Source organism: Erinaceus europaeus, chromosome 10, assembly GCF_950295315.1.
Source record: "Erinaceus europaeus chromosome 10, mEriEur2.1, whole genome shotgun sequence".
Classification (NCBI taxonomy): Eukaryota; Metazoa; Chordata; class Mammalia; order Eulipotyphla; family Erinaceidae; genus Erinaceus; species Erinaceus europaeus.
In genome coordinates, this window is record NC_080171.1 from 102,208,841 (window position 1) to 102,235,528 (window position 26,688).

Below are 26,688 nucleotides of genomic sequence, written 5' to 3' on the forward strand. Positions count from 1 at the left end.
TCTGAGGCTCCAAAGCCGCAGGTTCAAGTTCTGTCTTTCTCATCACCCACCATAAGCTAGAACTGAGCAATGCTCTGGTTTAAAAAAAAAGGGAGTGGAATCAAATGTGACTTTTGAAAGGAGCTCTGGGGGCCAGGTGGTTATGCACCTGGTTTAGCTACAATGCTACAGTGCTCAAGAACCAGGTTCAAGTCCCTGGTCCCCACCTGCAGAGGAAAAACTTCAGGAGTGGTGAAGCAGGGCTGTAGATATCTCTCTCTCTCTCTCTCTCTCTCAATTATTATGTAATCCCACCTTTTGTTGCCCTTGTTGTTTATCTTCATTGCTGTTGTTATGGCTGTTGTTGTTGTTGGGTAGGACAGAGAGAAAGGAGAGAGGAGGGGAAGACAAAGAGGGGGAGAGAAAGATAGACACCTGCAGACCTGCTTCACCACCTGTGAAGCGACCCCCTACAGGTGGGGAGCCAGGGGCTTGAACTGGGATCCTTACGCGCCAGTCTTTGCGCTTTGCGCCACCTGCATATCTATCTCTCTCTCTCTTCCCACCTCTATCTCTGCCTCCCCCTTCCCTCTTGATTTCTGGCTATCTCTATCCAATAAATAAAGATAATAAGTAAATTTAAAAAGATATATATATATTTTTAAAAAAACAGCTCTGTCTGTTAGAATTTTCTGTAATGGTGCAAATGCTCCCTGTTTTTACTAGCCACTCTAACTATTGAGTCCTTATGTGACTCACGTGACCCAGGGACAAAATCATATTTTCATTTCAGTCCATGCACAGTCTAATTTAGAAGGGTGCATGGAGCTTGTGGCTACCATCTTGGATGGCTCGGAACTAGAGAGTTGATGGGGGGATTGTACAGAACCAGGAAATTCTAAATTCATTCATTGGAAGCGCATGACTCCTATACCTGTAGGTGAGAGAGACTCCGTTGCAGATTCCCAGCTGATCCCCAGCCTGTAGAACAGTATTCCCCTGGGAAATGATGGGGATATTGGTATGGTAGTGGGGATAGGGAGTGGGGGGGAGACAGGGAAAGAGTGGAGGGCAGGTTCCCAGAGTCATGAAAGGCTCCCCCGCCCAGATATTTGTAAGATAAGGCCAGGAGTGTGACTCAGTCAGTGGTAGTAGAGTACACGCCTTGATTGCAGGTGACCCTATAGCCGCAGCAGTTGCTGGCTGCAAGCTGGAGAAGTCCTGCACACTCTTAAATGGGCAACAGAGGCCAGGGGTTGGTGCACCTGGCTGAGTACACATGTTACCATGCCCAGGCTCAAGCCCCTGTGACTTACCTGCAGGGGGAAGGTTTCACAAGTGGTGAAGCACTACTCTAGGTTTCTCTCCTTTTTGTTTCTCCCTGACTCTCACCCTCTATAAAAATAAAATAAAATAATAAAAATTAAAAAAAAACTATGGCCACTAGGAGTAATGGAGTCATGCAGACATAGAGCTCTAATGATAACCCTGGTGGCCAAAAAAATTTTTAAAAGGGGGGGAGCAACAAAAAAGCTCACACTGGGCCCTTTGCTGCAGCTTCACCCTGGTCCGGAAATAGTTAACAGGGCCACTTGCTACCAGGGAACAGCCAGTTGGGGGGGGGGGGGAGGCGGTGGACAGAAATCCCCGCCTTATGACATTGGGCTGGACTGTGTAACCTAGGATGATCACCTCTCTGTCCCGGGCTGAGAGCAAGGCTCAATGACAATCCTGTCCATGCTTGTGGAGGTAGGATTGTCTGGCCCCTAGCCAGGCACATAATAAAAGCTTAGTAAGTGGAAGCCAGAAGAAAAGCCAGGGAGGGGAGGACTGAGTCCCTCCTGGCTGGCCACAGAGCCTGGCTGCGGTGAGACAGCTCCAGAGGCCTCGCTGAGTGGAGCCTCGAGCTCACATTTTCCAGCACGTCTGAAACTCACAGGGCGCTCATGAAACCTCCCGTGGTACTCGAAAGGTCAGTCTCCCTGGGTGTGCAGCCCTGGTCCAGGAGCCAAGACCAAGCGAGGCCCTGCCAGTCTTGAAAGAAGGGCCGAAGGTTCTGTTTTGTCTCTGTTGCTCTTTTCAGGGGCTGCTGAAAATACTCCCTTCCTCAAAGCACAGGTTCTTCAGGGACAAAAGCTGACTTTCTGTGGAGCTGACTTCTCAGGGTGGGGTCTGTGGACAGAGTTCTGAGGCTGTGAAACCATTCACCACCCCGCCCCCGCATGCAATTTTTTGTCTTTTTTTTTTTTTAAGAAAGCTACGGCTTCTCACTTGCTTTTTTTTCCTTCTAATTTTTAAAAATTAACTTTATTTATTGGATAAAGAAATTGATTGAGAGGGAAGGGGAGATAGAAAGGGAGAAAAAGACGCCTGCAGCCCTGTTTCACCACTCATGAAGCTCTCTCCCTGCAGGTGGGGACCAGGGGCTCGAACCCGAGTCCTTGCTCATGGTAGCATGTGTACTCAACTAGGTGTGCTACTCCCCGGCACCCCAATTTTTTTCTACACCTGTGTTTGTTTGGTGAAGGGTCCCTAGACTTTTTTCCAGATGCCTCGAAGGGTCCTGAGTGCACTAGGGGCTCCATTTTCCTTTGAGGAAAAGCACTGGTAGGGTCCTCTGTGTCCTCAGCGTGCTCTTAGCACAGCCCTGGCCGCTTCAGTCTCTAGATGCCTCCTTGACAGCCAAAGTAAGGTTGGGGTGCAGAGCTGCTTGTGCCCCAGTGCTCACATGAGCAGTGCCAGGCCCAGCCCAAATGCTGAGGCAGGGAAGTGCCCTCCACCCCCCATCCCAAGGAGCCCAGAAACAGATGTGGGAGCAGGATGAAGATGTGGGTGCTCAGGGGTCTGACCACAGTGGACAGAACTTGGATTCTCCCTGTCTTGCTAGGAGTCTATGCCCAAGCCCCCAGCCCTCTCCATACTCTGGTCACTTGATCTGCAAGATGAGGCGATTTTGACAGTCCCTTCAAAGTCTGAGGACTTGAGAAGGCAGGAGAGGGCTTGAGAAGTAGCTCACTTGGATAGTGCACTGCTTTGCCACGCATGTAATCTGGGTTCAATCCTGGCCTCCACTGCCTTCAAGGAAACTTTGGTGTTATGGTGCCTCTCCCTCTCCCTCTCAAAAAAAACAAGAGATGGAAAGAAGGAAGGAAGGAAAGAAGGAAGGAAGGAAGGAAGGAAGGAAGGAAGGAAGGAAGGAAGGGAGGGAGGGAGGGAGGGAGAGAGGGAAATAAAAGATAGAAGTAACAGGCTAGAGACACAGAGCTGATGGCAGCTTTGCTTCAAGTCAAATGACAGGAAGCAGGAGTGTCCCTATGCCCTGCCACAGCTCTGGTCCTGACCTCCTGCTGCCCATTTCACAGGGTCCAGGAGCTCTCAAATGGAAGATACACACCCGTGGTGGGTCCTCATCTGGGCTGGAAATGGTTAACAGGGGCAGCTTTCTCCAGATTCCAGCCCCTGATTAAAATGTAAGTTTTATAATAAATTTGGCATTTGGCCACCAACCTTAGATTAAAACCAGATGGGGCAGACACACTAACCCTCTGGGAAGGCCACATTTTTTGAGGAGAAAATTGCTCCTCTTCCTCTGGAATGACTCCCTGACTCCTACCTCCCTGCACCCCCATTTTATCCCAGTTCCCCACTCTCCAGATCCTGGGTTTGTAATGAGGGAGACTGGGCTGACCACAGAGTGCACAGGGAAAGTCTGGAAATTCAAGCCCCCAGATCTCAGAATGGCGAGGTTAAAGGTTGAACCAGGGGGGTGGGAAGCGATGGATATAGGATTCTTTTTTTTTTTTTTTTTTTTGCCTCCAGTGTTATTGCTGGGGCTTGGTGCCTACACTATGAATCCACTGCTCCTGGAGGCCATTTTTCCCTTTTGTTGCCCTTATTGCTTATCATTGTTGTTGTTGTTATTATTATTATTGTTATTGCTGTCATTGTTGGATAAGACAGAGTGAAATTGAGAGAGGAGGGGAAGACAGAGAGGAGGAGAGAAAGATTGACACCTGCAGACCTGCTTCACCACTTGTGAAGCGACTCCCCTGCAGGTGGGGAACCGGGAACTCTAACCGGGATCCTTGCGCCTTGTGCCATGTGCGCTTAACCCGGTGCACTACCACCCAGCCTAGGGATTCTTTTTATGTGGCAACATTAGTGAAAGAAAAGTCACAGACACACAGCCAGGTTGGTAAGTCAGTGGCAGAGCACAGGACTTGCGTGTGTGAGGTCTTAGGTTTCATTCCTGGGGGCACATATGCTGCAACAATGTTTTGTTCTTTCTCTCCCACTCACTAAATACATAGATAGGTTTTTTGTTTGTTTAGGTTTTAACTTTCTATTGGGTAGAGATAGAGAAAAATCATAGGCTGCCTGTTGGCACACTTAGCTGAGTGCACATGCTGCAGTGCCAAAGACTCAGGTTTGAGCCATCAGTCCCCACCTGCAGGGAGAAAGCTTTTCAAGTGGTAAAACAGTGCTGCCGGTGTCCCTGTCTCTCTCACTCTCTATTTCTGGCTGTCTTTAGCCAATAAAATTGGGCAAGAGGTAGATAGCATAATGGTTATGCCTGAGGCTCCAAAGTCCCAGGTTCAATCCCCCACACCACCATAAGCCAGAGCTGATCAGTACTCTGGTAAAAAAAAAAAATAGTAATATATATATTGCTATACACACACACACACACACACACACACACACACACACTAGAGAGAAATCAAGAGGAAAGGGGGAGAGAGCGAGAGAGAAAGCATTACTTCACCGCTTGTGATGCTTTCCCCCTGCAGGTGAGGGCTGGGGGCCTAAACCTGGGTTCTTGCACGCTGTGATGTGTGCGTGCGCCACCACCTGGCCCCATAGATAGGTATTTTTAATGATTCACATACTAGAGTTAAGGAGGCAGTATAAAGGCTTTGCAGGGAGCCAGGCGGTAGTAAGTACATCGTGTTAAGCGCACATGGTGCGAAGTGCAAGGACGGGAGTAAGGATCCCGATTCAAGCCCCACCTGCAGGGGAGTCGCTTCACAGGCGGTGAAGCAGGTCTGCAGGTTCTAGCTTTCGCTCCCCTTCTCTGTCTTCTCCTCCTCTCTCCATTTCTCTCTGTCCTATCCAACAACAATGACAACAATAACAACAACGATAACAAGGGCAACAAGAGGGTATTACAAAAGGCTTTCATGCCTGAGGCTCTTAAACCCCCCCTTCTTTTTTTCCAGTTCCCAGCACCACCATAAGCCAGAGCTGAAGGAAAGCACACAATGTACAATTCACCCCCTTAAACTGCACAGTCTAGTGATTTTGACTATCTCTGGTTGTGTAAGCATCACTACCGTCAACTTTAGAACATTCTCATCCCCAAATCCCTACATAATTCTCACTCGTTCCAACCTACTCACCACTCTACTTTGTAGGTTGCTTTTTTTGTCGTTTTTCCCTAGAGGGCGAGAGACAGGAGAGAATGAAGGAGAGGTGTCAGAGCACTGTTCCACTAGTCTTGAAGCTTTCTCTGTGCATGACGTGTTCGCTTGGTGGTTGGGGCTCTCACCCAGGTCCATGAGCACAGTAAAGTGTGTGTTCTACTGGGACAGCTGTCTCTTGATCCCATCTACACTTCTTTGTTTCCATGTTTATTTACTTATTTATATATATATATATATTTAATTTTATTTATTTATTTATTTTCCCTTTTGTTGCCCTTGTCTTTTTATTGTTGTTATTGTTATTATTGTTGTTATTATTGATGTTATCGTTGGATAGGACCGAGAGAAATGGAGAGAGGAGGGGAAGACAGAGAGGGGGAGAGAAAGACAGACACCTGCAGACCTGCTTCACCACCTGTGAAGGGACTCCCCTGCAGATGGGGAACCGGGGGCTCCAACAAAGATCCTTATCCCGGTCCTTGCGCTTTGCACCACATGTGCTTAACCCACTGCGCTACTGCCTAACTCTCTATTTACTTATTTTTATTGCCACGAGGATTATTGCTGGGTTCAGTGCCTGCACAGTGAATCCACTGATCCTAGTGACCATTTTTTTCTTCTTTTCTCTCTCTTTTTTTTTTTTGGCTTATCTTATTATCTTTATTTGTTGGATACAGACAGCCAGAAATTGAGAGGAGAGGAACATAGAGAGGGAAAGAGATACCTGCAGCCCTGCTTCATCACTTGTGAAGTTTTCCTCCTGCAGGTAGGGGCCAGGGGCTTGAACCTAGGTCCTTGTGCATTGTAATGTGTGCACTCAACCAGGTGCACCACCACCTCATCCCTCTTTCTTTTCTTTTCCTCCTTTCTTTTTCTTTGTTTGTTTGTTTCTTTTTTTCTTTCTCTCTTTTCTTTCTTTTTTATAGGACAGAGATAAATTGAGTGGGAAGGGGAAGACAGAGAGAGAGACACCTGGGGCACCACTTCACCAGTCAAAAAGCTTCCCAGGATGCAGGTGGGCACCAGGGTCCTTACATGTAGTAATGTGTGTGCCCGATGGGGTGTGCCACTACCCAGCTTTGTCCACCCTTCTTATCTAGCTGCTGTCACCCCGATAGACTTACCTATTCCACATCAGTGGAAGCAGGCACACGTAGTCTTTTGTGACTGGTGTTTCAGCCAGCAGAAGGGCTGCATATCCTGGATGGCCCAGGAGCCTACACCATAGAGACAGGTGTACAGTAGGCTATTTATTCCTTCCAGGGCTGTGGGATTACACTTAGTGATGTTTGCACAGTGATGAAATCGCCTGACCACATAGCTCTCAGCATGTGTCCCTGCATACTTGTTACGGGGCATGCTACATTTTTAAAATTCACTTATCAGTTGATGAACATTGAGGTTGTTTCTACTTTGGAGCTGTTATGAATGATCCAGCTGTGAAAATTCATTTGCATACAAAATTACTGTTTTATATATTTTTATTTTATTTTACCACCAGGGTTTTCACTAGGGTTTGGTGCATGTATGATGACTCCATTGCTTCTAGTGGCCTTTTATTTATTTATTTTTGGCTATAGAAAGGATAAAAAGATTATATTTAATACTTTAGTGCTGTGAAGAAAAATATTTTAATGCCACTTTTTCTTTTAAAATTTTTTTGTTAGTGGTTTAATAATGATTAACAGGTTTTTAAGATAACAGGGGTTATCCATAGAATTCAGTTCCCACCACCAAAGTTCTGTGTTCCACCCCCTCCATTGGAAGCTTCCCTATTCTTTTTTTTTTAATTTCTTTATTGGGGGAATTAATGTTTTACAGTTGACAATAAATTCAATAGTTTGTACATGCATAACATTTCTCAGTTTTCCACATAACAGTACAACCCCCACTAGGTCCTCTGTCATCCTTTTTGGACCTGTACTCTCCCCCCACCCACCCACCAGAGTCTTTTACTTTCGTTGGTGCAATACACCAAGAAGATTCCCTATTCTTTATGCCTCTGGGAGTATGGACCAAAATTCTTTATGGGGTGCAGAAGGTGGAAGGTCTGGCTTCTGTAATTGCTTCTCTGTTGGATATGGGTGTTGGCAGGTCAGTTCATACCCCTAGCCTATTTCTTCTCCTCCTCCTCCTCCTCCTCCTCCTCCTCCTCCTCCTCCTCCTCCTCCTCCTTCTCCTTCTCCTCTTCTTCATTGTTGGGGGGGATTAATGGTTTACAGTCAACAGTAAAATACAGTAGTTTGTAGGTGTGTAACATGTCAATTTTCCACGTAACAGTTCAACCCCCTTTAGGTTCTCCTCTACCATCATGTTCCAAGACCTGAACCCCACCTCACCCCCACCCCAGAGTCTTTTACTCTGGTGCAGTACACCAACTCCAGCCCAAGTTCTGCTTTGTGTTTTCCCTTCTGTTCTTATTTTCAACTTCTGTCTATGAGTGAGATCATCCCATATTCATCCTTATCTTTCTGACTTATCTCACTTAACATGATTCCTTCAAGCTCCATGAAATCACCATTTTTAATAGCTGAATAGCATATATATATATATATATATATATATACCATTGTGTATATATACCACAACTTACTCCAGGGTTATCACTGGGGCTTGGTGCATGTATAATGACCCTACTGCTTCTAAAAACAGAGAAAGAGAGGAAGAGAGAGATGCAGAGGGAAGAGAAGGAGAAATACCTGCAGCACTGCCCTATCATTCATGAAGCTTCTTCCTATAGGTAGAGTGTGGGGGGTTGAAACCAAGTCTTTACATATGATAATGTGTGTGTTCTACCAGATGAGCAACACCAGCAAAACAGCTCCTGTTTTGTTTTTATTACAAGAGAGAAAGTTGATGGAGGGAGAAAGGGAGTAGAGAGAGAGAGAGAGAGGACTAGAACCCAGTGCCTAATGCTTGTAAGTCATGTGTTTTACCACTGAGCCACCCTCCCTGGCCCCTGTACCCATGTTTTAATGTGGACATGTGCTTCAGTTTCTCTTCAGTAAATAACTAGGAGTAGAATTGCTAAGTCATAGGGTTGCTCAATATTAAACATGTTGAAATACTCCCAGACTTTTCCAAAGTGCCTGTGATGTTTCCTATTCCTACCAGCAGTGCCCAAAGGCTCCACATCCTCCACATCCTCTCCAACACTTGCTATCTGAATTTTTACAAGTTTTGTGGTTTGTTTGTTTGGGGGGTTTGTTTTTGTTTTTAACTACCATGGTTATCACTGGGACTCAGTTACAACTCCTCTATCACTACTGGAAATTTATTTATTTTAAATTTTTATCAGAGCACTGCTCATCTCTGGCTTATGGTTGTGCCAGGAATTGGACCTGGGGCCTTGGAACCTTAGGCATGAAAGTCTTTTTGCACCTACAGTCAACATCATACTCAGTGGTGAAAAACTGGAAACATTTCCCCTCAGATCAGGTACTAGACATGGCTGCCTACTATTACCATTACTATTCAACATAGTGTTGGAAGTTCTTGCCATAGCAATCAGGCAGAAGCAAAGAATTAAAGGGTTACAGATTGGTAGAGAAGAAGTCAAACTCTCCCTATTTGCAGATGACATGATAGTATACATAGAAAAACCTAAAGATGGGAGTTGGGCGGTAGCGCAGCTGGTTAAGCGCATGTGGCGCAAAGTGGAAGGACAAGCATAAGGATCCCAGTTTGAGCCCCCGGCTTGCCACCTGCAGCAGACTCCCTTCACAGGCGGTGAAGCAGGTCTGCAGGTGTCTATCTTTCTCTCCCCTTCTCTGTCTTTCCCTCCTCTCTCCATTTCTCTCTGTTCTAGCCAACAATGACGACATCAACAACAACAACAATAATAACTACTACAACAATAAAAAAAAACAACACAGGCAATAAAAGGAAAATATAAACAAATAAAATAAAATAAAAAAAGAAAAACCTAAAGAATGCAGCAAGAAGCTTTTGGAAATCATCAGGCAATACAGTAAGGTGTCAGGCTACAAAATTAACATTCAAAAGTTAATAGTGGCATTCCTCTATGCAAACACTAAGTTAGAAGAAGATGAAATCCAGAAATCAATTCCTTTTATAATAGCAACAAGAGCAATAAAATATCTAGGAATAAACTAACCAAAGAAGTGAAAGACTTGTATACTGAACATTATGAGTCACTACTCAAGGAAATTGAAAAAGACACAAAGAAGTGGAAAGATACCCCATGTTCATGGGTTGGAGGAATTAACATCATCAAAATGAATATACTACCCAGAGCCATCTACAAATTTAATGCTATTCCCAGCAAGATCCCAACCACATTTTTTAGGAGAATAGAAAAATGCTGCAAATGTTTATCTGGAACCAGAAAATACCTAGAATTGCCAAAACAATCTTGAGAAGAACAGAACTGGAGGCATCACACTCCCAGGTCTCAAATTGTATTATAGGGCCATTGTCATCAAAACTGCTTGGTACTGGAACATGAATAGATCCATTGACCAGTGGACTAGAACTGAGAGCCCAGAAGTAAGCCCCCATACCCATGGACATCTAATCTTTGACAAAGGTGCCCAGACTATTAAATGGGGAAAGGAGGTTTCTCAACAAATGGTGTTTTAAAAATGGGTTGAAGCACACAGAAGAATGAAACTGAATCACTATATTTCACCAAACACAAAAGTAAATTCCAAGTGGATCAAGGACCTGGGTGTTAGACCAGAAACTTTCAGATACTTAGAGAAAAATATTGGCAGAACTCTCTTCTGCATACTTTTTTAATTTTTTTATTTAAAAAAGGAGACATTAACAAAACCATAGATAAGAGGGGTACAACTCCACACATTTCCCACCACCAGATCTCCATATCCCATCCCCTCCCCTGATAGCTTTCCTATTCTTTATCTCTCTGGGAGTATGGACCCAAGGTCATTGTGGGATGCAGAAGGTAGAAGGTCTGGCATCTGTAATTGCTTCCCTGCTGAACATGGGCGTTGACTGGTTGATCCATACTCCCAGCCTTCCTCTCTCTCCTGGAGCAGAGCTCCAGGACACATTGGTGGGGTCATCTGTCCAGGGAAGTCTGGTCGGCATCATGCTAGCATCTGGAACCCGGTAGCTGAAGGCTCTGGACACAGTCTGAAGTGAAGCATGCTCAGCTCGTTGCGTTGACTAGGTTGGGACTGGTGGATGCAATATTATTTGGTGAGAAGCATGCAGGAAAGTGCACCTCACCCTAAGGTTCCAGGACTGGGGGAAATAAAGGCTCTATAGTGGAAATGTGAGGTTCCTGCTGTTTTAGGGTTCAAGAGGACAGTAGATAGTTATTGTTTTTTAAAGATATCTTCAATGAAATGAATCCAATTACAAAGAAGACTAAGGCAAGTATAAACCTATGGGACGACATCAAATTAAAAAGCTTCTGCACAGCAAAAGAAACCGAGACCCCTCACAGAATGGGAGATCTTTACATGCCATACATCAGACAAGAGTTTAATAACCAAAATATATAAAGAGCTTGCCAAACTCAACAACAAGACAACAAATGAGCCCATCCAAAAATGGGGAGAGGACACGGACAGAATATTCATCACAGAAGAGATCCAAAAGGCTGAGAAACACATGAAAAAATGCTCCCAAGTCTTTGATTGTCAGAGGAATGCAAATAAAGACAACGATGAGATACCACTTCACTCCTGTGAGAATATCATAAGCAGTGAAGCAAGTCTGCAGGTGTTTATCTTTCTCTCCCCCTTTCTGTCTTCATCTGCTCTCTCCATTTCTCACTGTCCTATCCAACAACAATGACATCAATAACTATAAGAATAAAAAAGGGGGAAAAAAGAGAGTGAGAGAGAGAAGTTAAGAGGGAGAGAGAAAAATAGACACCTGTAGCATGACACTCATGAAGCTTCCCCCTGCAGGTGGGGGCCAGGAGGGTGAATCTGGATCCTTGTGCATGGTAACCTGTGTGCTTGGCTAGGTGCACCACTGACTGGCCCCTTAAAGTACTGGGGGACAGTGAAGCAGTTGTAAGTATGTAGGTGTCTTTCTTTCTGCCTCTTTATCTCCTCTTCCCCCTTTTCAAGTTTTGTTTTTTGTCACCAGGGTTGTCACTGGAATTTGCCTGCATGACAGATCCACTACTTCTAGTGACCTTTTTTTTTTTTTCTTTTCTTCCTTTCTTTTTGATAGAAGAAATTGAAAGGGAAGGAAGGGACAAAGATGAAGAGAGATAAAAGGTTTGGCTTTGTTTTTTACTGTGTCTGTGGGGATCAGCAGCGGCACACCCAGTTGAATGCACGTTACTATGTGCAAGAACCTGGGTTCAAGCCTAGGGTCCCCATCTCTAGGGGGAAGCTTCACAAGCAGTAAAGCAGTGCTGCAGCTGTCTCTCCTCCCTCACTTTCTCCCCCACCCCTCTCAATCTCTCTGTCCTACAAATAAAAGAAACAAAGAAGAAGAAAATAAATAAATAAATAAATAAATAAAATGTATTATTATGGACCAGAGAGCTAGCTTTCTAGGTAGGGTGTGAACCTTGCCACACACACAACCCAGGTTCAAGCCCCAGCACCACATGAAAGGGACTGTGATACCACAGGAAGTTCCAGTGCTGTGATAACTCTCTCTGACACACGGTCTCTCTCCATCTCTCTCTACCTGAATGAATGAAAAGAGACCCAGAGCAGTGAAATCACATATGCATTAGGCCCCAGCTCCACCACCACCACCACCACCACCAATAATAATGAGATGAGATGAAACGTCCTTGGAGAGGTAGCAGGGCAGTGGCTGTCCTCTGACCCCTCAGTGCCCTTTCTTGTGCTCTGTCCCATGACTTTCACTGATGAGGCTTTGTTAGCTCTATAAGGAGGACAAAGGGTCCTGAGGACAGTCTGAGGCAGGACGCAGGCTCTGAATTCTTCTCATGGTGTCTCAATGCCTTCTCATTTGCTCATTTATTCATTTGACAGATATTTGTGAAAGTTTACCTTGGACTCGGTCTACTGGTGGGGTCCAGAGAGACAAAAATCAGGAAGTTCCAGTCCCTGCATGACAAAAGACCCCACATTTACCCTACACAGTGACTGAGCAAAGACAAGGGAGGCTCTCAGGGTGACTTCCTGGAGGAGGTGGCATGTCCGCTAAAACCTGATTGACCAAGGCAGGAAAGAGGAATGGTCTCCAGCCCAAGAGAGGCAAGGACAGTGTCCACAGGTGAGAGTGTGCTTGTCCAATGTGAGTATGAGGTGAGTGTCAGTTAACCTTCTGTGCCTCAGTTTCCTCGTCTATAAAATCAAGCTGAGTGCCACCTGAGTAGGATCATTATGAGGGTGACATGAAGTTGTTCCTGTTATTCCCTTATTTTTCCAGTGAGATTCCTGAACTGGAGGGCTACCAGGGCTTGATAAGACTATTCTGCAGGTAGCCCACGACAGGACATTTAGCCTTTTTTATTTTTAATAAGATTTTCTTTATTTATTGACTAGAGACAGAGAATTGAGAGGGAAGGAGATAGAAAGGGAGAGACAGAGAGAGACAGAGAGAGAGAGAGAGAGATCTGCAGTACTGCTTTACCCCTCATGAAGCTTCCTCTCTGCATGTAGATACCAGGGGGCTTGGACCCAGGGTCTTGTGAATGTGCTTTCAGTGAAGTGGCCACAGCGCAGCTGAGAACCAGTGACCTTGGGATGCTGTGTGGGCAGAAGTTCTGAGTCTGTCTCCCCACGGTCTTTAGAGGAACCCAAATCTTCAATCTTTAATCTTCTTGAGGCCCAAGAGAGAATGGAAAGGGGGGCGGTCCCCCAAGCCTTTGCCAGCCTCTCCAATGCCTCCCTTCCACTTCCTTCCTCAGACTTTTCCGCCTGTAAATATTTCTGCCTCTTGGAAGCTCAGAGCTCATTTGCCTGAGCCCCAGTGTTAATTTGTGAAATCCACATCAAGGTCTGGGGGACCTGCTGTTTATTTTTGTGAACGTGTTGGCAGAGATCACATTAGGGGCGTTGGGGGGCTGGGGTGCTGCTGCTTCTTGGGTTAGGATAAATGCTAATTAATAAAAGTTATTTATTTAGGTTGGAGCACACCAGTGCCCCAGGGGTCAGGCGCAAACTGACGATTTGAAGCAAAAACAAACAGAGAGCGTCTCTCAACGGCCTGAGAAAGGCAGAAACCAAGAGGCCAGGTTTATTTGTCTTAGGAAGAATTTGCAGTTAATTCCCTCCAGACTATTTCGACCCTTAAATTGCAGGGGATAAGAAAAACTCTGGGTGCTGGGGAAAGGAGCCAGGAATACTTGATCATTTGGCTCAAAGCAGGGGTTTTAAATGCCTTTGGCCCGCAGTCAGCCAAATAAACTGTGTGAACTCATTAATAACTGTGCACCAGTCTTCTTTCTTTCTTTCTTTCTTTCTTTCTTTTTTTTCTGTCTCCTTTTCATGATCCCACAAATTCATGCTACACAATCAGGACAAAGTCACTTCAGTGCGAAGGGATGAAGCTCGGGTCTGTCCCGTCTAGACTGGTTTCTCTCCTCCCTGCGGCATCCCCTCCACAAGCATCTGAACAAGCAGTTCTAGACAGAGGCAGTTTGGGGCTTTCGTTGCGAATTCAGGGAAAAGCAGAACTTCAGGGGCATAGAACAAAATTGTGCATAGCCCTGCTTGGACAGAGCAGGCCCCAGCATCCGTCGGCCTGAGGCTTCAAGAGTTCTTTATTTTTCCAAATGTTTTGTAAACCTGAGCCCCCTCTCCCCCAAGGGAGACACACACCCACCAGAAATGCATTTTTCAGGAGGTGATTCAGGAACTTTCGGTAATGGATATCCGGCCAATCTTCTGGGAAGTGGAGACCTGCCCTAAAGCTTCGGCTAAGACCAAAGTTGTGGGTTTAAGCTCTGGGTCACCTCCAGGACAACTCTACTCAGCCTCTGCCCCTAGCAGGCATCCAGGGCCTGTCTTTCCAGCATGGCATGGGATGTGGGGCCCCAAGGATGACTGAGAAAGCAGTGATGCTAGGGTAGCAGACATGCACAGAGCAACTGCTTTGCTCTTGGCACTGAGCTCATTTCCACTCGCCCCTGGAACTTGACCTTGGACAGGCCTCTAACTCTCCCAGCTCCCTCAGGCAAGGTGTTCTTCAGAACAAAGAGGCATCCAGCATCATGTTACCAGGGACCAGGATGGAGATCCAGGGTGGGGGTGAGGTCCACACCAGTGAGATGACATGAACCAGGACGTCCCTTCCCATCCCTGGGGAGTCTCAGAGCCAGGACCAAGAGTATGATAACCTCACCACCCTGTGATACCCTCCTTGGCCATAAGCCAAATGAGGAAGGAGGCCCCCAAGGAGACAGGCTCACAGCCTGGGCCAGCTGGGCCTTCCAGTGAATATGGATTCCATCCCTAACATCTGGCCTTGGGCCTCAGTGTGAGTTGTCCTTAAGCCTCAGTTTCCACATGTGTGAAATGGGATAATAGTTCAGAGGGCAGTCCCTTCAGGGACTCCGAAGGTAGAGGCATCTGGAGTCCTGGTGTCATTCACAGCTCAAACCCACTGGGGGAGGAGGGCTATATGGGTCTTCAACTGGTTTTCGGCTCACTCATTTGGGTTGGGGTTTTCTTCCCACTGAATGTGGGGGGGGTGGAGAGGTGCTCCCAGGCAGCCAGCAAAGGGAGCCTGTGGTCCTGGAGGCTGAAGCCAGGTCAGGGGCCAACACAGGCTTCCATGGCTCCCAGCATGACCTTCCTACATATGTCTCCACATGTGCAAGTACTTCCCCTGAGGACCAGTGTCGACTGTCGCTGGTCACCCCTTCGAACCAGAGCTCCTCACTTTCAGGCCATGCTCACTTAAAGAAGCAGATCCTTCTTTCCTGCTGAACCGGCCTGTGGCTTAAAGGGACCTAGGTCACTCCCTTGCCTCTGCCTGTCTGCACCTCATAGTACCTAGCTCCCTAGCCCTGACTGTCAATAATGTCTCCAGGGGCCAGGCAGTGCTGCACCTGGTTGAGCACACATGTTACTATACACAAGGACCCAGGTTCAGACCCCCAGTCCCCACTTGCAGGAGGGGAAGTTTCATAAGTGGTGAAGCAGGGCTGCAAGTGTCTCTCTGTTTCTTCTGCTCCTGCTCCTCCCCCTCAATTTCTTTCTGTCTCTATCAAAAAAGAAAAAAGGAAAATGGAATAAAAGAGGGGAGATGATCACCAGGAGCAGTGGATTTATCATATAGGTACCAAGCCCCAGTGATAACTCTAGTGGGAAACATACACACATACCAGTGTCTGTCTCCAGGTGCTACTATTTGTCTCCTGGAAGAAATATGCCCTCAGTCAAGATAACTTAGTAAAGTCATAATTCTCCTAGTACCTTCCTGGTTCCTGCCTGGACCCCTTTTTCCTTGTGCTGCTTCTCCCTCCTCCTCAGTCATTTATTTACCAGCCAAACAGAATAGTTTGGCCTCGGGTGCAATCAATTGGCTGCCCCAAGTGGGTAGCCCTGCTGACTTGAGTGTACTCAGCTGAGCAAAGGCCCAGCAGCAGAAGACAGAATGAGGAAAGGAGAGAGAGAGAACGTGGCTGGCAGGGCTAATGCCTCGCCTTGTGTGTACCACCCAGGTCCCAACCCTGCACTTATACGAGAGGTGCTCTGGCCCTGACTCTGTGGTCAATACATAAATAAATGGAACTGTCATGAGGAAAATCTGAGAGTTTGGTGATCTGGGAGGTGGCACAGTGGATAAAGCAGTGTACTCACAAACATGAGTTCTCAAGTTCAGTCCTTGGCAGTATATATACCCAGGTGATGCTCTAGTTCTCTCTTCTCTATTTGTGTTTTTCTTTAGATAGGACAGAGAGAAATGGAGAGAGGAGGGGAATACAGAGAGGAGGAGAGAAAGATAGACATCTGCAGACTTGCTTCACCGCTTGTGAAGTGACTCCCCTGCAGGTGGGGAGCCAGGGGCTCGAGCCAGGATCCTTATTCTGATCCTTTCACTTTGCACCACCTGCGCTTAACCTGCTATGCTACCACCCAACTCCCCTCTTTATTTGTTTGTTTATTTATTTATTATTTTTACCAGAGCATTGCTCAGCTCTGGCTTTTGGTAGTGCTGGGAATTGCACCTGGAGCTTTGGAACCTCAGGCATGAGAGTCTTTTCTGTATCCATTGTGTTGTCACTCCAGTCCTCTCTTATCTATCTCAATACTAAATAAAATCTTTAAAAATTTGGAAAAGTTGTGGTCCGGGAGGTAGCACAGTGATAAAGCTTTGGACTCTCAAGCATGAGGTTCTGAGTTCAATCCCCAGCAGCACATGTGCCAGAGTGATGTCTGGTTCTTTGTCTCTCCTCCTGTCTTTCTCATTAATTAATAAATAAAATCTTTAAAAAAAAAATTTGGAAAAGTTGGCAGTGTGCTCTGTGGCCCAAACTGTGGGCAGAACCAGCCAGCCCAGCCCTATAGTGGGAAACCTGGTAGAGGAGTGTGGCCACATTTACCACTCTCTCAAAGACCCAGTGGTCCAAATTGCAGGCCTCTGCCCCAGAAAAACCAGGCAAAACTGGAAAGTCATGTTTGCACAAGACGATTTATCATGCCACCTAAAAAAAAAAAAAAGAGGTTTGGGAGTCAGGCAGTAGCACAGCAGGTTAAGCACAGGTGGCACGAGTGCAAGGACCGGTGTAAGGATCCCTGTTCGAGTCCCAGGCTCCCCACCTGCAGGGGAGTCGCTTCACAGGTGGTGAAGCAGGTCTGCAGGTGTCTGTCTTTCTCTCCCCCCTCTGTCTTCCCCTCCTCTCTCCATTTCTCTCTGTCCTATCCAACAACAACGACATCAATAACAACAATAATTACAATAATAAGGGCAACAAAAAAGGCAATAAATAAATAATCTTTTAAAAAAGGTTTATTCATAATGAGAGGGAGGGGGATGAGGAGAGAGAGAGAGCCAGAACATCACTCTGGCACATGTGATCAAACTTGGGACCTCATGCTTGAGAGTCCAATGCTTGATCCACTTCACCAAGTGCCCACCGCTAGATTCTGACTGAGCCAACACAGTCCAGCGCAGACTCTGGACTGTGAACAGTCTGTATGTGCTGAATATGTTTTTAAAATGCATGGTGTGATGCTTCATAGTAGAGAGTATGCTATTTTTGATAGAAAGAGCAGAGAAAACATACACACTTTATTATGCTTGTGTAGAATAGTGCTGGAAGGATTAAGCAAAGATGAATTTAAAAAATGAGTACCTGGGGAGGGCAGTGGCACATCAGGTTAAGAGTACAAAGTATGAAGTGCAAGGACCCATGTAAGGATCCCAGTTTGAGCCCCCAGCTTCCCACCTGTGCACGGGGGTAGGGAAGGGGTGCATCACAAGTAGTGAAGCAGGTCTGCAGGTATCTCTCTGTCTCTTTCCTCTCTACCTCCCCCTCTCCATTTCTCTCTGTCCTATCCAATAAAAATGAAAAATGGGGGCGGGGCTGGATGGTGGCACAGCAGGTTAAGTGCACATGGCTTGAAGCGCAAGGACTGGCGTAAGGATCCTGGTTCAAGTCCCCGGATCCCCACCTGTAGGGGAGTCGCTTCACAATCGGTGAAGCAGGTCTGCAGGTGTTTTTCTCTCCCCCTCTCTGTCTTCCCCTCCTCTCTCCATTTCTCTCTGTTCTGTCCAACAACAATGACAGCAATAGCAAGATCAATAATAATAACAACAATGATGATAAACAGCAAGGGCAACAAAAGGGGGAAAAAGCCTCCAGAGGCAGTGGATTTGTAGTGCAGGCACTGAGCCCCAGCAATAACCCTGGAAGTGAAAAAAAAAAAAAATGAGTACCTGATCAAGAAGATAGCATTGTAGCTATGCAAAAAAAAAAAAAAAAGATTTTCATGCCTGAGACTTTGAGGTCCGAGGTTCAATTCCCAGAACCACCATAAGCCAGAGCTGAGCAGTGTTCCATTAAAATAAATAATTACCACAGTTGGAAGGAGGGAATGAAGGATGATGGAGTCGGCTCTGTTGTGTGGAGAAGGAATGGCTTGTAGTATTGCTACATAAAAGCAGGCAGTTTGAAGCACTTGGTGTGTGTATTCAAGCATGATCTCACACTTGTAAACTTTTGTTAAAGGTGCACTTGTGATCATGTGAAGTATGAGGTGAGGACTTTGGGAGAGCACAGCGGTGTTCTACTTTTTACCTTACTGTGGAAATCTGTCTCTCTAGCAAGCAGTGACATTGCTTTGTTATGAAGATGTATGCTTTTATCTCTGTGGCTCCAGGGAACGAACTCAGACTCTCACATATGTCTGAAACCACTGAGTGGCCTCCCAGCCCCATTTTTTCATTCCTTTATTTAGAAAAAGAGATGGGGGCCACGTTGAGCGCATATGTTACAGTGTGCAAGGACCCAGGTTCAAGCCCCTGGTCCCCACCTGTAGGGGGAAAGCTTCACAAATGGTGAAGCAATGCTGCAGGTATCTCTCTCTCTTTCCCTCCCTATATCTCCCTTCCTCTCAATTTCAAACAATTCTCTTTATCAAATAAATAAAGATAATTTAAAAATAGAAAAAGAGATGTAAAACAAATAAATAAAAACTGCTCCAGGGGCCAAGTGGTAGCACAGCAGGTTAAGCACATATGGCGTAAGGACGGACATAAGGATCCTGATTTGAGCCCCCAGCTCCCCATCTGCAGGGGAGTCGATTCACAAGCGGTGAAGCAGGTCTGCAGATGTTTATCTTTCCCCCTCTCTGTCTTCCCCTCCTCTCTTGATTTCTCTCTGTCCTGTCCAACAATAATGACGACGATGACAACAACAACAATAAACAACAAAGGCGACAAAAGGGAAAAAATGGCCTCCAGGAGCCATGGATTTGTAGTGCAGGCACCAAGCCCCAGAAACCTCCACTATCCATAGAGTTCCCCGAGTGCCGTCTTTCATGCAGTGGTGGGGCTTGAATCCAAGGCATTTTGAAGAAGATTAGACACCCAGGAAGTGCTGAAGTGGGCAGAGCTGGCTGTCCAGGCTGGGAGAGTGCAGTGTATTTGGGCGTAGGGGGGCAGGATTGCACGAGCACTGAGATGATGGAGGGAAGGGGAACTCCCTGAAAACACAAACGTGATGAGTCAGAGAAGGAATGGTCAGCATGTTCTGCTCCTGGTTAAAATTTAAATGTGGAAATAGTGACTGAGGGCTGGGAAGACAGCATAATGGTTCTATAAGAAGACGTTTATGCCTGAAGCTCTTAGGCTACAGGTTCAAACCCCAGCACAACTATAAGCCAGAGCTGTGGTGCTCTGGAAAAAGAAAGAAGAAAGAAAGAAACTAAACATCCCCCGAAGGACAGAGTGGGCGTGGCAAGCAGTAGTTATGGAGCCATCACTGTCCCCAAACCTTCCCAGGGCCATGCTGTTAATACTGCACCCAAGGCCAGCACAGCCCCTGGCCAGCTCCACTAATGGAAGTCACCCTGGCCTCCCACCCCCACCCCCCAACACTCAAGTGCCTGGCAGCAGACACCTGAATTCCCTTCCTCAGATGTTTGGAGAACTCTTGTGACTCTTTCAAGTCTAGTCCACACACCACCTCTCGGTAGGGGCCTTCTGAAACATCCCTCTTTCAGCCATCAGCAGTGAGTACCCTGCACCTTGAACAGCCTTGCCTAGTGGCACTGAGTGCCTTATCTACAGTCTCCTCCCTTGCTGATGGACCCAGCTGCTTCATCTCCAACCTGCGCCCAGTGCAGCCCTTGGCGCCGGGCATGTGAACACTGCTCTTGGCAGCTGGTGGGTCTGATGTGGTTGAGAGGACCAGGATTCTGGTGGTTCAAATCCTTCCTCCAGGGTCATCAAAATAGCTCACTTGGATAGCACTCTGCCTTGCTACATGCACAACTCAGGTTTAAGCCTGCCCCCCACCGCACTGAAGAAAGCTTTGGTGCTGTGGCTTCTCTCACTTTTTCTCTCTTTATCTTAAATGGAAACAAGCAAACAAACAAACAGATCCTTCCTCTGCCTATTTCCTACTGGACAGTGAACTTGTGCCAAAGACCTTGACTCAGCCAAACCCCTTTCTGTACTCTGAGGACAGCAGCACTTGTCTAGACAGTTCCTGTGGTGAGCCGGTGTACAGGAGCCTTGCGTGATGGGTCCTGGGAGCTGGGACTCTCCTGCTCCTCACTACACTGTAAATCCACAGCAAGTCTTACTGAGGGTTACGACTCTGCAGAACCTGGTGGGTGCTGAGAGCCTCCCTGGCCAAGTCAGGTGTCCCTGGTGGCAGCAGCGTCCTCCAATTCCACGGGGTAAAGGCAGGTCTGGGTTACTATTATACTGGAAAGGTCCTGGCGTTGCTGGATACACAGGAGATGATGAGATGTGTCAGAATGAATAAAGGGATGAATGGAGAGCACGGCTGCTCTTCGGGCCAGAGCTGAAAGCCACCCCCTTCAGAGGAGACAGTGAAGTCATAGGCGCCAGCAGCTAAGCTGAGCCCAGGGTCTGTGGTCAGGCTTGAGGGCACCGTGCCCCCACCACCTCCCGCCCCCTGACCTTGGTTGTGGGGCCTCTTCGCAGGTGAGTGTCCCAGCCCAGGCGGAGGCGGAGCCGCCAAGCGGAAGAAGAAGCAGCGGCGGAACCGCACCACGTTCAACAGCAGCCAGCTGCAGGCGCTGGAGCGCGTGTTCGAGCGCACGCACTACCCTGACGCCTTCGTTCGCGAGGAGCTGGCCCGGCGTGTCAATCTCAGCGAGGCGCGGGTGCAGGTGAGCGCTGGCCTCCCCATGGCTACCTGGCAACTTGGCCACCATTCTGCCTGGGTGGCCAAGACACCAAGAGGTCGGCTGTTTCTGAAGGCAGAGAAGAGGGGGTTCAGATCCATACCTTGCCACTAGCTAGTAATGTGACATTGAGCACATATTCTTCCTTTCTTCTTTCTCTCTCTCTCTTTCTCTCTCTCTCTGTCTTTCTTCCTCCCTTTCTTTTTTAATTTATTTTATATCTTTATTTATTGGATAAGGACATCCAGAAATCAAGAGGGAAGGGGGTGATAGAGAAGGAGAGAGACAGAGAGACACCTGCAGCACTGCTTCACCACCCACAAAGCTTTCCCCCTGCAGGTGGGGACCAGGGGCTCGAACCTGCGTCCTTGTGCATTGTAATACATGCACTCAACCAGGTGTGCCACCACCTGGTCCCTCCTCCCTTTCTTTCTTATTGCCACCAGGGTTATTGCTGGGGTTAGTGCAGGCACTACTAATCCTCCATTCCTGGCGGCCACCTTTTCCCTTTTTTTTTTTTTCTATTTTATTTTTACTTGACAGGACAAAAAGAAACTGAGAAGGGAAGATAGAAAGGGAGAAAGATAAACATCTGCACACCTGCCTCAGCACCCATGAAGCATCCTTCCTGCGGGTGGGATGCAGGGGCTTGAACCCTGATCTTTGCACATGGTGATAGGGTGTGCTTCACTGGTGCGCCACAACCTGGCCCCCTTGAGCAAGTTTCTTACTCTCTCTGGGCCTTAGGCACCTTTGTAAACTAAGGATCACGGGGACAGGAGATGGGTCACCTGGCAGAGTGCACAAGGTCCCAAGGCCCCAGGGTCAAGCCCATGATCACCACATGAGAGCACCTGCCTGGGGAAATTTCACAAGAGGTTGAAATGGTGTCTCTCCTCCTCTCTCTGTCTCTCACTCCCTAGAGAGAGGAGAGTCAACTGGGGGGTAGAGAAATAGCTCACTTGGATAGTGTGCTGCTTTACTGTGTGCACAATCCAAGTTCAAACCCAGCCCCCACCACACTGAAGGAAGGTTCAGTGCTATGATATCTCTCCCTCTCTCTATCTCTGTGTCTCTCTGTTAGAGAGAGAGAGAGAGTCAGATGGGAATGGAGGAATGGGTGATTCTGAGCCTTAGCGATTACCCTTATGACAAAATAAGTGACTAAATAAATAAGGCTCAGTTGGTTCTGTTTTAGAAGGCTGTTGTGAGAATTATAGGGAGATACGTATTTTATTACAGCTGCATCTGTCGTGAGTGGTTTTGAAGAACAAAAGTTGACACAGGACCCGGTTTGATCCCAGTCTCCCTCGGTGCTGTGACGTCTCTCTCTCTCTCTCTCTCTCTCTCTCTGTCTCTCTCTTGCTGAAAAAGGTAAGCCAGAGTAGTGACAACAACGACAGAAGCTGATGGACAGTCAGGTGTTATGTGCTCAGTCTCTGCCAGCTGTTGTATTCAGCCTACTCCTCTTTGGCTTGTCAGTCCCTTCATTCCTTTGCTGCCCAGTCTTCAGCAGTGGGTGTCATTCATCACTCCCAGCTTACAGATAAGGAAACGGAAACTCAGAGAGTTGAAACTGCCCATCCAAGGCTGGTTACAAGGCAGACACTCACGGGTTCCCCTTTGCCCCCACTGCAGCCCGCTTAGACTCTCGTCTCCTCACCCCCCCCCCCAGGTCTGGTTTCAGAACCGCAGGGCCAAGTTTCGCCGGAACGAGAGAGCCATGCTGGCCAACCGCTCGGCCTCACTGCTCAAGTCTTACAGTCAGGAGGCCGCCATCGAGCAGCCTGTGGCACCCCGGCCCACCACCCTGAGTCCAGACTATCTCTCCTGGACCACCTCATCACCTTACAGGTGAGTGTGGGCCCAGTCTGGTGGGAAGAGGCAGGAGCTGGGCATGTAGCCTCCTCTGAGGATAAGAAAGGGGGTGGGAAGTGGGCCTAAGTAGCCCTGGGTATAAGGATTCACCACATGGTGTGTGGACAGAGACATGGGTGTGCACTTGTGGGTGTATGCACGTGGCTTCTGGAAGTGTATGTGTGTGTGTTGCATGAGTATCAGCACTAGTACATGTGGGTGGGTGTATGCATTTGTACATTTTTAAAGTATTTATTTCATTGTAAAGAGAGGTACAGAGAGAAAGACATAGAGAAAAGATATCAGTGTTGATCCGCTCTGTCTTATGGTCGGTCATGCCTAGGACCCCCGAGCCTCAGCATGAATGTCTTTTGCATAACCATTATGCTATCTTCCCCAGCCCGCATTTGCACATTAAAAAAAAAATGTAGGGGGTTGGGCGTTAGCAAAAAGGGTTAAGCACACGTGGCACAAAGCGTAAGGACTGGCATAAGGATCCCAGTTCAAGCCCCCGGCTCCCCACCTGCAGGTGAGTCGCTTCACAGGCAGTGAAGCAGGTCTGCAGGTGTCCCTCTTTATCTCCCCCTCTCTGCCTTCCCTTCCTCTCTCCCATTTCTCTCTGGCTTGTCCAACAATGACATCATCGTCAACAACAATAATAACTACAACAATAAAAAACAAGGGCAATAAAAGGGAAAATAACAATAAAAAAAGGATGCTGGTTTGAGCCCCCAGCTCCCCACCTGCAGGGGAGTCACTCCACAGGTGGTGAAGCAGGTCTGCAGGTGTCTGTCTTTCTCTCCCCCTCTCTGTCTTCCCCTCCTCTCTCCATTTCTCTCTGTCCTATCCAACTACAATGACATCAATAACAACAATAATAACTACAACAATAAAACAACAAGATCAACAAAAGGGAAAAATAAATATTAAAAAATAAAAAAACAAATGTATTTATTAATAATAAAGAGACATGGTCCGGGAGGTGAAATATTGGATAAAACATTAGATTCTCAAGCATGAGGTCCTGAGTTCAATTCCTGGCAGCACATGTACCAGATTGATGTCTGTTTCTTTCTCTCTCTCTCCTCCTATATTTCTCATTAAGAAATAATTAAATCTTGAGAGGGAGAGAGAGAGAGAGGAGAGAGGGAGAGAGGAGAGGAGAGAGAGAGAGAGATTGAGAGAGAGTGCCAGAGCCCTACCCCACTAGGGAAAGATAGAAACAGGTTCGGGCTATGAATTGAACTGCCAGTGCCCATGTGCAGTGTGAGCAATTACAAAAGCCAGAATTCCCACCTCTGCACCCCTAAGAGAATTTTGGTCCATACTCTTACAGGGTTAAACAACAGGGGAGGTAAGCCAGAGGGTACTGTACCCCCATTCCACCAGGACCCAAAACCCCCATTCCACCAGGGATCTTGATTTTATATCAGCAATGAAAGGGAATTAAATCTGAAAAACACCAGAGGAAGCCATGATTTTGCTTATCATGGAAGAGGAAAAAAAGGAAAGACACTTGGAAGTGGTAATAGGTGTATGGGGTGAACAAGAAAGGAAGTGAAGGCAAAAAATGGGAGTGAGTGTGTGTGTGTGTGTGTGTGTGTGTGTGTGTGTGTGTGTGTGTGTGTGTAGTATAGGTAGCTAGTTATAGTATCAGCCCATATTAGTGACCTTGGGAGAACTACTGCAGTTTCCACTGGAGGGGATGGGACACGGAACTTGGGTGGTAGGAACTCTTTGGAATTATACCCCCTATATTATATTGCAATTTTGTAAATAAACATTAAGTCACTAATAAAAAATAAAGAGAGATGAAAAGAGAGAGAACTAGAGTAATACTAGGATCAAAATCATGAACATGTAATACTAGGATCAAAATCAGGACCTAGTTCTTGACAGTGAGCATTTACACACTGATGTGTGTCTGACAGCGAGTGTTCATGTATGTATCTGTGAGTAAACAGGAGTGTTTGTGTGTGTGTTTGTGTGTGTGTGTCTCTGTGTGTGTGTGTCTGTGTGTGTGCATGAATGTGAATGTGTGGATGAAAAAGTTTCAGGGAGAGGAAAGCAGGCTTACCTGGGGGGAGTAAAGAATCCTTATCACCCCCTGAAGCAGTGAGAACTCACTGGAAGGTTTCCAGGCAGCGATGAGAGTTCTAGCACCCTCTGTTTCTTCTAGGAGAGAAACTGAGGCAGAGAGAATGGTTCCCCCCACCCCTTTCCATAGGCCTGCTGGGGTCCAGAACCCCGTGTCAGGGGCAATTTTGCCTGGGTTGGGACTGAGAAAGGCTCCAAGGTGGCAGGGCGGGAAGGAAGCAGGAGATGGTGCCAAGGAGTGAGATTTCCCTATCCACAGCTCCCAGGGTGCCATCTGCCCCCCAGCGTATGGTCCTGAGTCCCAGAAGACCAGCTTGTGAGAACTGAGTCCTGGTGGTGTCCACTTTGGGCTCACACCTCCCTGGGGTTGGTCAGGGCAGGGGGAGAGCCATGAAGCATCCTTAAATACGGGTGTGCATCCATGCCTCCTCCATGCTGCTGTGAACCAGGCCCTGTCCTCAGGAAGCTTCTAGACCTGCAGGAATGACAGTAAATGTTCCAGCCAGGTTCCAAGTAAGAGTATCAGTGGTGGGTGCTTCCAGGTGCCCAAGTTCTGCAGTCCTGGGTCCCCCACGTTAGAGAGAAGGCTTCCCTGGACAGCAGGCTGGGGAGGGAGCCAGCAGGACTGCCCCAGGCAATGTGCCAGCCACACCAACGTGTCCTTGTGTCTCATCACCCCCAGCACCGTGCCACCCTACAGCCCTGGAGGCTCAGGCCCAGCGACCCCAGGTGTCAATATGGCCAACAGCATCGCCAGTCTTCGCCTCAAGGCCAAGGAGTTCAGTCTGCACCACAGCCAGGTGCCTACAGTGAACTGATGCAGCCCCCCAAGGCCTGGCCACCTCCTTGGTCTAGAAGCAGCCACCAGGAGGGGGGCACAAGAAAGCCATCTTCCTCGGAGGCCAATGACAGGACTCTCTCTCTAGGCTGGACTCTGGGGCCCCAGAGCTGTGATGATGGCCCTCAGAGTCCCTTCCTCCTTGACCCAAGACTGGGGCTTCAGGTCCCTAGCGCTAAACACTTGGAGAGGATGGACCGGAAGACAGAGCAGGAGCTCACCAAGGACCTCACTCATTTTGTGTATTAAAACTGTAAAGCTTTTGTCTTTAAGAAATAAAAATAATAATAAAAGTCACCTCCCAAAGGTTGTGGGAGGGAAGGTGAATAAAGGCCACAAACACTGAGGCCCTACCTCCAGGGGCCCTGCTGTGGTCTGCAGAAGTTAGGGTACTGTGTCTGCTTCCAGTTGGGGTCCTCTGTCACCTGCACAGCCTGGACCAGAACTGACTGGCCCAGAAATCTGGGGTCACCTAGGGGCTGTGTGGGCAGAGAATGGAATAAGTTCCTTGTTTCTGGGCATGCAGGAGATGTGGCAACCCTCTGGGCATTATGGAGGGGACTAGACAAATGGCTCAGAGAATGGGAGCACAGAGTGAAGGTCCCAGGCTGGTTTGACAGAGGACTGGTCCCAGCAGTGCCCAGTGTCACCAGAAGATCTCTCAGATCCCCCAGCCTACCCATTTACAGCTGGTGACTAGGGCTAGCAGGGGACATAGGCGGCACCACTCACTGGC

General features: G+C 47.5%; 1 protein-coding gene across 2 annotated transcripts in view; it reads left to right on the forward strand.

Moving 5' to 3' along the window:
- The window catches only part of PRRX2 (paired related homeobox 2), a 63,787-nt gene extending 37,544 nt beyond the window's left edge, over positions 1-26,243 (forward strand). The window contains exons 2-4 of one of the 2 annotated variants that reach the window (XM_060200323.1): positions 20,953-21,145; positions 22,836-23,014; positions 25,797-26,243. In XM_060200323.1, coding sequence (XP_060056306.1) covers positions 20,953-21,145; positions 22,836-23,014; positions 25,797-25,932 — 508 coding nt within the window. In that variant the 3' untranslated portion in view covers positions 25,933-26,243. The remainder of the gene's footprint in view (positions 1-20,952; positions 21,146-22,835; positions 23,015-25,796) is intronic. The other variant, XM_060200324.1, reaches the window with a different exon arrangement.
- The last annotated feature ends 445 nt before the right edge of the window (positions 26,244-26,688 follow it).